Consider the following 13778-nt stretch of genomic DNA (forward strand, 5'->3'; position numbering starts at 1 on the left):
TTTTGCCTCCAGCATAATGATGAAAGATCCTCAAAGACAGGGCTTTGCTCCTTTTATTCACCCTGTGTCTCCAGCTCCTAGTGCAGTGCCTAGAAAACAGACATTCAATACATAGTAAAATGACAGGTAAATCATTAAATCAAAGAACAAACAAATGAGCGGAGCAAGGCTTAATATCAAAATACATGAGTGTCAATGACAATGGGTCACAATGCATTTTTCCTGAATGTGAACTTTACCTTTTTTTTTTTTTCTGAAACGGAGTCTAGCTCTGTCTCCCAGGAGTGCAGTGGCACGATCTTGGCTCACTGCAACCTCCACCTCCCGGGTTCACGTGATTCTCCTGCTTCAGCCTCCCAAGTAGCTGGGATTACAGGTGCCTGCCATCACGCCCGGCTAATTTTTGTATTTTTAGTAGAGATGGGGTTTCACTGTGTTGGCCAGACAGGTCTCGAACTCCTGACCTTGTGATCCGCCTGCCTCAGCCTCCCAAAGTGCTGGGATTACAAGTGTGAGCCACCGTGCCTGGCCCTGAATGTGAACTTTTAAGACATTTATTATGTTGAATAAAATTAAACAAAGGCTTACATAATTCTTTGATTTATTATTAATCATTTTGCCTTTGAACTTGATTTTATTTTAGAATTTAGGAATTGTACATCAAGTTCTAAAGACACATTTAACAATAATAACTCATATTTTTAATAGTACTTTAAAGTTTACAAAGTGGTCCCATTTACTTTGGTTCACATGGGCTGAGCTCCAAAATCTCTCTCTCTCTCTCTCTCTCTGTGTGTGTGTGTGTATTTGTGTATTCCCTAGGTGTATATAATCCTCAGTTAAGTTTGGGGATCACTGGAGTAGATGATTTCAAAGAGTAAGGCAACAGCCTGCTAAATTACAGTGGTGTTTTTGAGCCTGTTTCGAATAATTGAGTATTTTCGAGGAGAAGGCATTTCCTTCTCTGTTCGAGGTTCCCCATCCGTATCAGTTTCTACAGAGGTGACGCTCAGGCTGAGGGTGATTCTGAAGCTCTTTTTAGAAGCTGTTGGGGAACATAAAAGGTAAAGGAAAGAGGTCCTCAGAGGCTGGGTGCTCACATTAACAGCTGCAGGAATGCTATAGACTGAAACTTGCTAAGGTCACAAGAGCCTTTCCTCTTTGTTCTTGATGCTTTGGCTCGGCTCCTTGTAAAATCTGAGCAGAACTGCCTTGGTTTCAATGGGGAGTGATAACATCCGTGAATCACCATGTGTGCTTTCTAGGCACACACTTGTTCTTCAGTTGTGACTGAAAAGAGCACAGGGCCAGACATGACCCTCAGGTAGGCACTGATATTTTGCGGGATCAGATCCTGGGAAGCAACAAAGCCAGTAATGAAGTGGATATGATATGAATTTGTTACTGACCTCACCCATCCAAAAGGCAGCTACCATCCAGGAAATCCTGTTTATATTTATGGGAGGATAGTAGATTGGCATGGCAAAGAGGATCCTGGAGGTAGTGAACCCTCTGGAGGATATAAACATTGCTGCATTACTTTTCAGGAAAAAGAATGTGCACTAAGGCAGAACTTGTAAATATTATGCAGCCTTTCTCCTCGTAAATATTCCAGGTGGACAACATAATGTGTCCATAGTTAGAATCACATAAAATAAGATTAACCATTCTTCCAGGAAGCTTGTTTTCATCACAGAACCATTTGAGAATCAGAAAGTCAACAGGAAATTTTAGGCAATGCCATACTATCATCACAGGCTGAGTTTCTGCATTCTTATAAAAGTCACTTTATTCTATTCGTCAAGTACATTTTTATAAAGAAGAAGTATACCTTAATATTCATTCTTAATTTTAGGAAAATCTGCGACAGACCTTTTTTATAGGCTGAGTTAATTGCGGAAGCTGAATGATGCCAGGATGAAATAATTCTCAACAAGGTTGATGGGTAAATCCAAAGACCTAAGACAAACAGTTTTCCAAGCTAAATGAACAAATGTTACAGCTTTCTGAAATAAACATTCAACAATTAGAGTTTCCCAGGATAAACTTACTCTATTTTAGTATTTCATACCAAGAGTCCTTGGAATATTTAAATCTTGCAATATTATGGAAAATTTTTTGCCCTTTTAACATAGAATTTTAACTTTATGGTATAATAAACTTCATCTTTTCAGATAGAATGTAAATTTTAAAGTAATCCTTTTATAAGTAAGTATTCACTAATTTTTTCCTTATTTTTTTTCTTTTCTTTTCTTTTTTTTTATTTTTATTTGAGATGGAGTCTCGCTCTTGTTGCCCAGGCTGGAGTGCAGTGGCGTGATATCAGCTCACTGCAACCTCTGCCTCCTGGGTTCAGGCAATTCTTCTACCTCAGCCTCCTGAGTAGCTGGGATTACAGGCACACGCCACCATGCCTGGCTAATTTTTGTACTTTTAGTAGAGACGGGGTTTCACCGTGTTGGCCAGGCTGGTCTCAAACTCCTGGCCTCAGGTGATCCGCCCACCTCGGCCTCCCAAAGTGCTGGGATTACAGATGTGAGCCACGGTGCCCGCCCTACTTTTTTCCTTATGTAACTGACAAGATAAAATATTTTCAATGACTGGGCATAGCAGCTCATGACTGTAATCTCAGCACTTTGGGAGGCCGAGGCAGGCAGATCGCTTGAGTCCAAGAGTTCAAAATAAGCCTGGGCAACATGGCGAAACCCCATCTGTACAAAAAGTACAGAAATTAGCTGGGCATGATGGTATGAGCCTGTGGTCCCAGCTACTCGGGAGGCTGAAGCCAGAGGATCACTTGGGCCCATTAGGTGGAGGTCACAGTGAGCCAAGATCGTGCCACCACACTCCAGCCTGGGAGACAGGGAGAGGCCCTGTCCCCAAAAAAGAAAAATATTCTCCATCTATCTGTGTAAAACGTTCTTATTCCTTGAAGGTTCTTTATTAAGTATTAACTGTGCCCATGGCTTCAGTTATATATTCTAGCCAAGATTCGGTCAAAGATCCGGTCAGTGACAGAGAGGTGAATTTGTGACTTGACTCAGAGAGTTTCAGGTTTAACAAGAATTGATTGGTCGCATATTTATAATATGGTGAGCTCTTTGCCAGATGGAGTAAGTAAGGCTAAGAGAAGTGAAAGAAACATGAAAGAAACAGTTCCTGCTCTTGGGAAGCTTAAAACTAGTGGCCCAGATGTGATGTGCTATATGCGCATACACATATGGTGTGTATCCATATGTATTGTGTCACACACATATATATTATATATAGTGTTTATATATAATATATAATGTTTGTACAGACTATATATATATAGATTAGACTATAGAGTCTATATATAGTCTATATATGTATATATAGTAGTCAGTGTAGACTACTATAGTCGAGGTGGATCTGTTCCTCAACACACACCTACATCAGGCAGGCTAGACTGTATACACACACAAACACACATACACACATATATATATGTAGTCTCTATATAAACATAGAGTAGACTATATATAGTCTCTATATAAACATAGACTATATATAGCATGCTATATATAGCATGCTATATATAGACCTTATATAGTATATATACTATATAAAGGCTATAGGCTTTATACTTTATGTAGTATGTATACTATATAAAGACTATATAGTCTCTATACATAGACTGTATATAGACTACTCTATATAGACTATATATACCATATTACTATATGGTATATATATACTGTACTATATATACTATATAGTATATATATAGTATATATAGTAGTTTATATATACCATATAGTATATATATAGTATATATAGTAGTTTATATATACCATATAGTATATATATAGTATAGATAGTAGTCTATATATACCATATAGTGTATATATAGTATATATAGTAGTCTATATATATAATTCTATATATAGACTGTATATATTATATATACTCTATATATTATATATATATGTATACGCATACACACACATATGCATATATATTAGCTTGCCTGATGTAGCTGTGTGTTGGGGAACAGATCCATCTTGAATGCCAGCCAGTTAACCACCTGGAGACAATTTGGAAAAACAATGAAGAGCTGAAAATCTCTTATTTTACTTTCCAATCTGCCAAACTTCTGTTGAGCAACTATCATGTTCTGAACACTGGAGATACAGAGGAAGAGCAAAGAATATACGCTCTTTCCATAGGCTAAGGGCAAAGAGAATTAACTGGGTGACTTTTCCCAGATGTCTTCAAGCCGTGCATGGTTCAGCCCTTAGAGTATGCATCTATCGACTCATGCATACTGCAGATGAAACACGGACTCACTCTTTCGAGTCCTGACTGTGACATATTTTGCCCGACCAGTTCCCAGACCCTCCCTGCTATTCTCTCTGCTTCCGCTCTTGCCTCATTACAGTCCATACTTCACACAGCAGTGCTTGGCCTTGGACACCAAGGTCATGAGTAAATAAACCTTCTTTTTCTCTGAAAGGTTTCATTAGAAATTCCCAAAGGTTGATAGACCAACCATTCACATGTACCTGTCATTACCTGGAAGTGCTGAAATATCCATCATGATCTTGCTCCATCTCCCATGGTAAGTTCTCTCAGCCTTCATGTGCTTTCATTGCAGTTGCCACAAAAAGTCCTACGGCCGAAGAATACACTGTCAATATTGAGATCAATTTTGAAAATGCATCCTTCCTGGATCCTATCAAAGCCTACTTGAACAGCCTCAGTTTTCCAATTCATGGGAATAACACTGACCAAATTACCGACATTTTGAGCATAAATGTGACAACAGGTGGGTAAGAGACCCATTGCTTCAGAATAAATGATTGGATGTCTTGAGAAAGACTGTCTGAGCTCCCGACTATCAGAGCAATCTTTTACTTAGTAGGCAAGTGAAATGACTCACCGAGACTGATGTGTGATTCTGTGACTTCACAGCCTTCCTGAATGAAGCCTCTATCAGTAAACTCTGCAGCCAGAGGTTTCTTATTTTAAATGGTGACCAAAGGTTTGTTTGGTGGTTTGTATGATGCTTGTCATAAAGTGGTCCCAAGATATGGCCAGGTCCTTCATGATAAACTACTGGCTCCTCTTCCCTTGGGCAGATAAACTACTGGGTCCTCTTCCCTATGTCCTCCTCCCTTGGTATATCAATGGACATAGCAAGGACTGGTTCAAGATATTAGTAAGTACCAGATACCCTTCTCTTTGGCATTATAGGTCAGGAAATAGGAAACAGGTACATGCCTGCATCAGAAGCAAGACATTAAGTAGAACCTCTTAGGCCATAGATTGGACTTTCTGGTTGCAAACTCTTTTTTCAAGGTCATGCTAACTTCCCTGTGTCTCCAGAGACCATCACCCAAGACTTGGTATACAGTAGAAGTTGTGAGATAAGGCTTCTAGTTATCTGATAAAAGGGAATTGCTTTTTAAACTGGAAAGCACTAATAGATGTTGGGTTTTATTATTCTAAACTGAGGGCAAGAAAAAAATTCTTGTTTTTGAAATCCTTCTTGAATTCACATATTTCAAATAGTCCATCCCAATGTCAGTACATGCATTTTAATTTTTGCTTCTTAATATATGCTACTGGAAGTCATAGCTCCCTTATCACTCCTTTTGGATGCCATTTCCCACTGATTTCTACCATTAGCACTAATTTCCTTGAGTTAGTGGTTTTCCAGTTGGATGCCAATGTGCATTATGAGTCCTTCAGGAGCAGTGAACTTCTGCTGTGTTTCCAACTCTTTATCCATAGAACATCTCACCAAACTAGGGTACTTTGGAAAATACATAGGAAACACCCTTCTATGTTCTTACCCAGCACAGATCTTTTGCCTTTAGAATAAATTATTGGATAGATTTTAGTCAATTTTGCTTCTCAAATTTTTTAACAGAAACCTTTTGGTGTCTCTGTAGGTGCTAGTAAGTGAATCCAGTAAACAAAACAGACCAAGTATCAAAAATAGTTTTGTGTTGAACAACTTGTGATTATAGACACTTGAGCTTTAGTTGTGAGTTTATCTTACATATATTCAATATAAACTTACTAACAAACTCTCTCTGATTTTTTTCTACTAGAGATGGGGTGACTTCAAGAGGCTTCACCATCTTAAAAACTTGGGTTAACAAGCTTCTCAATTAAATGCAATTGACCTTGGAAACTTTAATTTATCCTTCCAGAAAGACTGGTCATTCACACATAGAGGGGTCAATCTTTTCTGATAGTGAACTATGAAACAGTTTTGACAAAAGTGGATACTTCAATGTAGCAGAGAAAGCCTCAGGCTCATGGACCTCAGGACCAGCAGGGAACAGCTAAGAGGAGTTGGCCTAAAAGAGGAAGTGAATGGGACGGGTGGGCAATGAAGGTTAGGCCTACTGACCATGGCACTAATGTCTAAGCATCCAAACTTTCACCATCTTCCTTTTTCCATCCTTCCCTCGCCTCATTCTTCCAACAGCCTACCTTATGATCCTTTTTTAGTAATGGCAAATAAAACTGAGGATATTTAAAACCGGACAATGTGAGTAAAGCACCGAACAATACCTGGGATATGTCAGGTGGTCTGGAGGTGGTAACTTTTTCCATTCTCCTAAGGCATGTTTGCATTTTATGTGGGACTCAAAAGTTCTTCAACTACTCCTCCTATAATGCTCCCTTACAAAACAGAAGACAACAACAAAATTGCTTTAGCACTGGAATTTCATGTCAGTAAGAAAGATTTCAGCAAGTGGGATCCTGTTGGTTATCCTCAAACTACCTCTAGCGGGCACTCAGCTTCTTTGTTAGTAGCTCCAGTTTCTTCTATTTCTAATTCCCCTGCCCCACTCCCACCCAATGCTGGGACACAGGCTGCATCAGTGTCCAAGGAATTAACGCGAACGTGTTGTCCCTCCTATTTCAGAAACAACTATTTGATAACTTCCCTTTGGACAGTCACTCTGTAGGACTTTGCCTGGGTACCCATCTGCAGAACAAACAGCTCCCAAAGATGTGACTTCGGTCCAGCTTTGGAAATTGATTCAAAGCACTCTGATTTCAGAACATTTCTTACTGTCTCCAATGAGAGCAGAGTTCATGTAGGCTGTTCACACCTGACTTGATATGTAAAAGGCACAAATTTACTTGCACTCTACATTTGTTATCTATTGGTGCACAACAAAGTCTAAAACCTAGCATCACAAAATAACAAACATTTATTATCTGAGAGTCTTTTAAATCATTGTATTTATATTTGTTAAGAATTAAGATGTAGAAGGTGGAAGTATTGATGAGTGTTGGTACTAACAGTAATATAAAAATAAACTTCCATACATGTATAACTTATTTGCCTTATAAACTATATCTACAATAGTCTACAAATAGGGGTATGCTCTAACATACATCCTGCAGCATTTAACATGTAGAAAGGAAGCATTGGTCCTTTTTGCTCACTCTGGGAGATGAAAATGCACTAAAGCCATGGAAGTCACTCATTGCCATGCCAAAGTTGACCCTTCTTTTTATGTGGTACATAGGCCCAGAGATGAACCAGCCCCAGGCCAGAGGGTCTCACTTAAATTTGAGAATGCTTATTCTTCCTCACTGGGGCTTCCATCAAGACAATGCCTCTTGTTTTTCTCTGCGAGTGTGTGATGTAAAAGGACACTTTTTTCTTTTTGTCTTTGTGTCCTAAGTAGGGTTTTTATGGTAATGGAAAAAAAAAGTTTAGTTCTCTTATTAGAAGACAGACTCAGTTTTTGAGGGTCAGAAATCTTAGAGCAGCTTAGCTGGGTGGTTCTGGCTCAGGGTCTGTCTTAAGTTTGTAAATAATCTATCAATCAGTGCTGTCATCATATGAAAGCACAACTGGCATATGAAAAAAGTTCTGTTCTTTCTTTCTTTCTTTCTTCTCTTTCTTTCTTCTCTTTCTTTCTTTCTTTTTCTTTTTGAGACAGGGTCTCACTTTGTTACCAGGCTGGAGTGCAGTGGTTGCAATCTCAACTCACTGCAACCTCTTCCTCCCAGGCTCAAGCAATCCTCCCACCTCAGCCTCCTGAGTAGCTGGGACATACCACCATGCCCAGCTAATGTTTTTGTATTGTTTGTAGGATAGGGTTTTGCTATGTTGCCCAGGCTGGTCTCAAACTCCTGGGCTCACGTGATCCAACCGCCTCGGCCTCCCGAGTGCTGGGATTATAGGAGTGAGCCACTGCGCCTGGCCTGGAAAATTTATTTCTAAGCTCACTCATGTGGTTGTTAGCAGGCTCCAGTTCCTCACTAGCTATTGGCTGCAGACCTCAGTTCCTTGCCGTGTGGACCTCTCCATGATGTGTCTTCATGCCATGGCAGTCAACTTCCCCCAGAGTGAGGGGAGAGAAAGAGAGAGAGCAACCAAGAGGAAAACTATAGTGTTTTTAATAACCTAATCTCAGAAGTGCCATACCATCACCTCTGCCATATTCTATTGATTACATAGACCAATCCTAGTACAATATAAGAAGGTAGTACAAAAGGGTTTGAATACCTAGTGGTAGGGATGGGCAAAGGCCATCTTGGAGGCTAGCTACCCTATACTTATCATCATAGACATCTGTTGGCTATTAGCTATTAGGCATGACTATCTAAAAGATGACTTAGCCATTCATCACTCAACCATCACAGCAGTCATCTTTCAGATTGTCATGGCTAATAGCATGGTGATGCATACATGCAAGCATCAATTTTATGCAGTGCCATTGAACTTCTCAGAAAGGTAATATAAAGTCAGATTAGGATTTTCTTCAAGAATGAATACTTGCAGGCTATAAATAAAAATGTGGTGACCACTTTCTCCACCTTCTCTCTCCTTGCTGTTCTGGTTAATGAATAGTCTGCAGACCTGCTGGAAATGAAATCTGGTGCTCCTGTGAGACAGGCTATGGGTGGCCTCGGGAAAGGTGTCTTCACAATCTCACTTGTCAAGAGCATGACGTCTTCCTCCCAGGGCACCACTGCAGTTGCCTTAAAGAACTGCCTCCCAAGGGACCTTTTTGCCTGCTTCAGGAAGGTAAGTAACTGCTCATTAAATGCCCATTGAGTGGCTATTCAACATCAGTTTACAGCTGGGCATGGTGGCTCATGCCTGTAATCCCAGCACTTTGATGGTCCAATGTGGGTGGATCACCTGAGGTCAGGAGTTCGAAAGCAGCCTGGCCAACATGGTGAAACTCTGCCTCTACTAAAAATGCAAAAATTAGCTGGGTGTGGTGGCACATGCCTGTAGTCTCAGCTACTCGGGAGACTGAGGCAGGAGAATCACTTGAACCTGGGAAGCAGAGGTTGCAGTGAGTTGAGATCGCACCATTGCACTCCAGCCTGGAAGATAGAGGGAGACTCCACCTCAAACAAACAAACAGAAACAGCTTACAAATGTTTCTGGTTTGTATGTACTCAGACACTAACATATTGTTAAATATTGCCCTTTTTTTTCAACAGATGTTACCCTGAACATGAGAGTCAGACTAAATGTAGGCTTTCAAGAAGACCTCATGAACACTTCCTCTGCCCTCTATAGGTCCTACAAGACTGACTTGGAAACAGCGGTAGGTTTTGGCCCCAAGAGCCTCTTAACCAACAAACTGTTTGGACTGTACTGAGTCTATTGCATTCACAGTGAACAGTGGCTTGGATCTGTCAGAATTTACGGATGTGGATTTATTATTCTTTTACATCTGAGATGGTGAATTAATATGTGCTCAAATCAAATCATGTTTAGGGGACAGTGTGACATCACCTTGAACAATAAGTATAAATATTTTTCAGGGTGGAACTGGTTCAGATAAGATTTGGTGGCATCAATTCACTAAAACTTATTCAAAGCCCCAAGAACCTATAGCCTACAAGCACAAGTTGGTGCATTTCTATTCTTCACATACCACATGAATGAAACCCCTAACAACTTTTGGGCAGACCAACCCATGGCTGAGCATAGACGGTTTTAAACCACTCTACACCAGAGGTTGCTAGGCATTCATATCTAAGACAGGTATAAATTGATTCACATAAAAATAGAGACTATTCCACCAGTGTTAACTGTTTGTCAGCCACTGTCTTAAGTGCTTCACATTGAATTGATTCATCTAAACGTAAACACTTTGCTTGAGTTAACTTATTTGGAACAGAGCTTCCCAATGGATGTGGCACAGATTATTGCAGGTGGGCTGAGATAATGACTTCCCTTCTCCTGGCAGCCGAGCCCTGCCTTAGGCTGTCAGCACCCTCCTGCTCATCGCAGCATGTAACCCAAATATTGTCATCTCCCGTGAGTGCCTTGATGAATTGCCGCTTCGGAAGAGCTCTTGGATGTTTGATTTACATTTCTGGCATGTAATATGTCTGCACAGCAGGAGAACCCTCCTCACACACACACTACACTAAATTATATGCTTTGAAAGAGAGAGTTACATAGCAACCACCTAGGTACCTGGCACACCAACCAATCCTGCAGTATGGCAGCCATGAGGGGGCCCCTCACAAACCTCCAACTACAGGTCATGTAATGGAGCAAGGGCTACAGCTGCTACTTCTGAAATCCACGACCATCACCGCTGCTCCCTACCAATGAAGGGGCACAACACCTCTGTGTCTGGCAGACACTGGGACTCCTTGGAAGGCTTTATTGAGCCTTTCCAGGCTCAGGCTAGGATGCTTTTATCCAACCTTCCTTCCCTCTCTTTCATTTGGGAGTCTGATGGCTCTCTCTGTCTTCCCTGCTCCCTCCACGTTTTCTTTCCCAGGCATTTCCCTGAGTAAATTTTTTGCACATTTCATCTAGTGTCTACTTCTCAGAGGACCCAGGCTGACATACATAGGAATTACTTCTTCAGAAATCTAATGCCCACAGTTAACAAAATAGACAGAAGATAATTTTACCTAGTGTGATTAGGAATATGTGGTTTTTACTCTGCTTCAGATATTTTGATATACCTATTTCTTGACTTTGATATATGACACTCATCTTGCTTTATGTTTCAGTTCCGGAAGGGTTACGGAATTTTACCAGGCTTCAAGGGCGTGACTGTGACAGGGTTCAAGTAAGAATACTATAATTTGGTCATTTCTACTTTATGGCTGGGATCCATATGGTAGTGAAGGAGGTAAACCCCCTAGAGAGGCATTATTCATGTGGAATCCTCAGCAGGAGCAGTTTGGTAGAGGTGAAAAAAGTATCTCACCCATTACAGATGTACCTGTTTAAAAGAAAGAGAGAAAAAGACTTGTGTTCATTCTATATATGTGCAAAAAATTTTTCAAGCAAAGATAAGGGATAAGTTTGTAGTCCAAATGTTCAGAAATATAAAAATGAAATAATGCCACGCAATGACGTCTTTCTACTGGAAGATCCTGCTGGCCAGTCAGATCCATAGATTTGCATGCTGTGACAGGCAGTTTGTGCTATTTTGTTTCCTAAGCAAATAAGCCATAAATATCTAGACTCTTCCAGGTCAGTTATTGTTTTACTGAACTGAGTGGTCTCTGTCCAGGTCTGGAAGTGTGGTTGTGACATATGAAGTCAAGACTACACCACCATCACTTGAGTTAATACATAAAGCCAACGAACAAGTTGTACAGAGCCTCAATCAGACCTACAAAATGGACTACAACTCCTTTCAAGCAGTTGCCAGCAGTAAGTGAAATTGTTTAGATATGGTCATGTTATTTATGGTTATGCGTAAACCTAGGAAATTAGCTTATGCTACAATGTCCTCTGGGAAGCTAGACACTCCAGTTCCTGGCACATGGGGTTCTGTACCACCTCCTCCTCTTATGCCAGTGCCTCCCAATCTGACTAATTCCACTGTACCTGGGGTGTGTGGAAAAGGGGCACAGGGATTTACAAGGGGGTCACAGAGCCATCTGGGTTTGTGTATTCTCTAAACTAGCAGATCCAAAACTAAGTAAAAAAAGTAAAACTAATATCGCAGTGGAGGTTTAAATATTCACAAAATGCACCAATAAGAAATAGAGGGCCATTGTTTTAGAGCAGTAGGCCTCAGAGTGTAGCCCTCTGTCATCCCGGCTGGAGTGCAATAGTATAATCATGCCTCCTTACAGCCTCTACTTTCCTTGCTCAAGCGATCCTCCTGCTCAGCCTCTAGGGTAGTTGGGGCCACAAGTGCACACCTCCATACTCGGCTAACATTTTCTTTTTATTATTTTTTGTAGAGATGGGACCTCACTATGTTGCCCAGGCTCGTCTCATACGCCTCGCCCCAAGCAATCCTCCCACCTTAGCCTCCCAAAGTGTTGGGATTACGGGCATGAGCCACCATGCCTGGCTGTGTTTTTATTTTTATTTGTGAAATGATAAGGCAGTGATCCCATGGATTTTTACTGCCAAAACAATAATAAGAGCTACAGTTTCTCCAAGTCACCTCCCAGTGTAACTCTCTCTCACTGGTCCTATTTTCCAGACAGTGGAACTAAGGCTCAGCCAGGCTAAGCAAGTTCCTCAGGGCCACACGTTATGGGTGGGACAGAACCAGGATTCAAATCCAAACTTACTGTCTATAAAGCTCCCACTCTCAAAGAGGTCCATGAGTATTAGGAAATTCTTACTTCTCAAGCAGACTTTATTATAATTAATTAATTTGTTTTTACATTTCTAAATCCTTCAAGACTTAGGTCAGAGCTTTCAGTAAGCATGAGATATCAGTTACTGATAAGAAGCAGTTGATATTATTCCAGTCTGTAGCACAGAAACTTGATATTTAAGTTAGCTTGTTTTTTTTATAAGAAAATGTGCAATTTTCTACCACACTTTTTGAATATTGAAAATAGCTTTAAAATCTCCATTACTGCCATTAAGGAGCCATAGGGCAAAGACTCCAATCGGGAAACTCTGTCCCTGGCATGTGGCAGGACGCACCTCCTCAGGGCTCAGACAACAGCTGCATGGGGATGGAGTGAGGAGACACATTGCCTCAGCATCAGACCACAGATGCTGTCAAGACCTCCAAGAGTCTAGTGGTGGTTGTGTCTGGTGAGTAGCATCAATGACATTTGTTTGCTTTGGGATCTTATTACCTTTTCTTTGGGTTTCCAGATGAAAGCAATTTCTCTGTCACACCAGAAATCATCTTAGAAGGGGACACAGTCAGTCTGGTGTGTGAAAAGGAAGTTTTGTCCTCCAACGTGTCTTGGCGCTATGAAGAACAGCAGTTGGAAATCCAGAACAGCAGCAGATTCTCAATTTACACCGCCGTGTTCAACAACATGACTTCGGTGTCCAAGCTCACCATCCACAACATCACCCCAGGTGATGCAGGTAGGTCTCCATTCAATAACTTGTGTGAGGAATGGAATGAAGAGCTTGTAAAGAAGCAAATATGTAATAGTGTTTTACATAGCTATGTAGATAGTGTTTTTCTCTTCCAAAATAAGTCTCCTGGTTCAACCTTTCAAAACTGAAAATTAATCCGATATGTATTAGTCCATTTTTACACTGCTATAAAGAACTACCTGAGATTGGGTAATTTATGAAGAAAAAAGGTTTAATTGACTCACAGTTCTGCATGGTTGGGGAGGCCTCAGGAAACTTACAATCATGGCAGAAGGCAAAGGGGAAGCAAGGCACGTCTTACATGGCAGCAGGAGAGGGAGAGAGGGTCTGGGGAATTGTCAAACATCTGATTTTAAACCATCATATCTCATGAGAACTCACTCCCTATCATGAGAACAGCATGGGGGAAACTGCCCCCATGAGACAATCACCTACCACCAGGGCCCTGCCTGAACACGTGGGGATTACAATT

The 13778-nt window shown here is 40.8% G+C and overlaps 1 protein-coding gene across 4 annotated transcripts in view; it reads left to right on the plus strand.

The window, feature by feature from the left end:
• Nucleotides 1-13778, plus strand: part of ADGRF5 (adhesion G protein-coupled receptor F5) — a 102214-nt gene that overhangs the window by 61632 nt on the left and 26804 nt on the right. For all 4 annotated transcript variants that reach the window (XM_003254202.2, XM_030803299.1, XM_003254201.2 and 1 more), the window contains exons 4-9: nucleotides 4619-4789; nucleotides 8855-9031; nucleotides 9460-9566; nucleotides 10999-11057; nucleotides 11508-11650; nucleotides 13070-13291. In XM_003254202.2, the coding sequence (XP_003254250.1) occupies nucleotides 4619-4789; nucleotides 8855-9031; nucleotides 9460-9566; nucleotides 10999-11057; nucleotides 11508-11650; nucleotides 13070-13291 (879 nt within the window). The remainder of the gene's footprint in view (nucleotides 1-4618; nucleotides 4790-8854; nucleotides 9032-9459; nucleotides 9567-10998; nucleotides 11058-11507; nucleotides 11651-13069; nucleotides 13292-13778) is intronic.

This window comes from Nomascus leucogenys, chromosome 22a, assembly GCF_006542625.1.
Source record: "Nomascus leucogenys isolate Asia chromosome 22a, Asia_NLE_v1, whole genome shotgun sequence".
NCBI lineage: Eukaryota > Metazoa > Chordata > Mammalia > Primates > Hylobatidae > Nomascus > Nomascus leucogenys.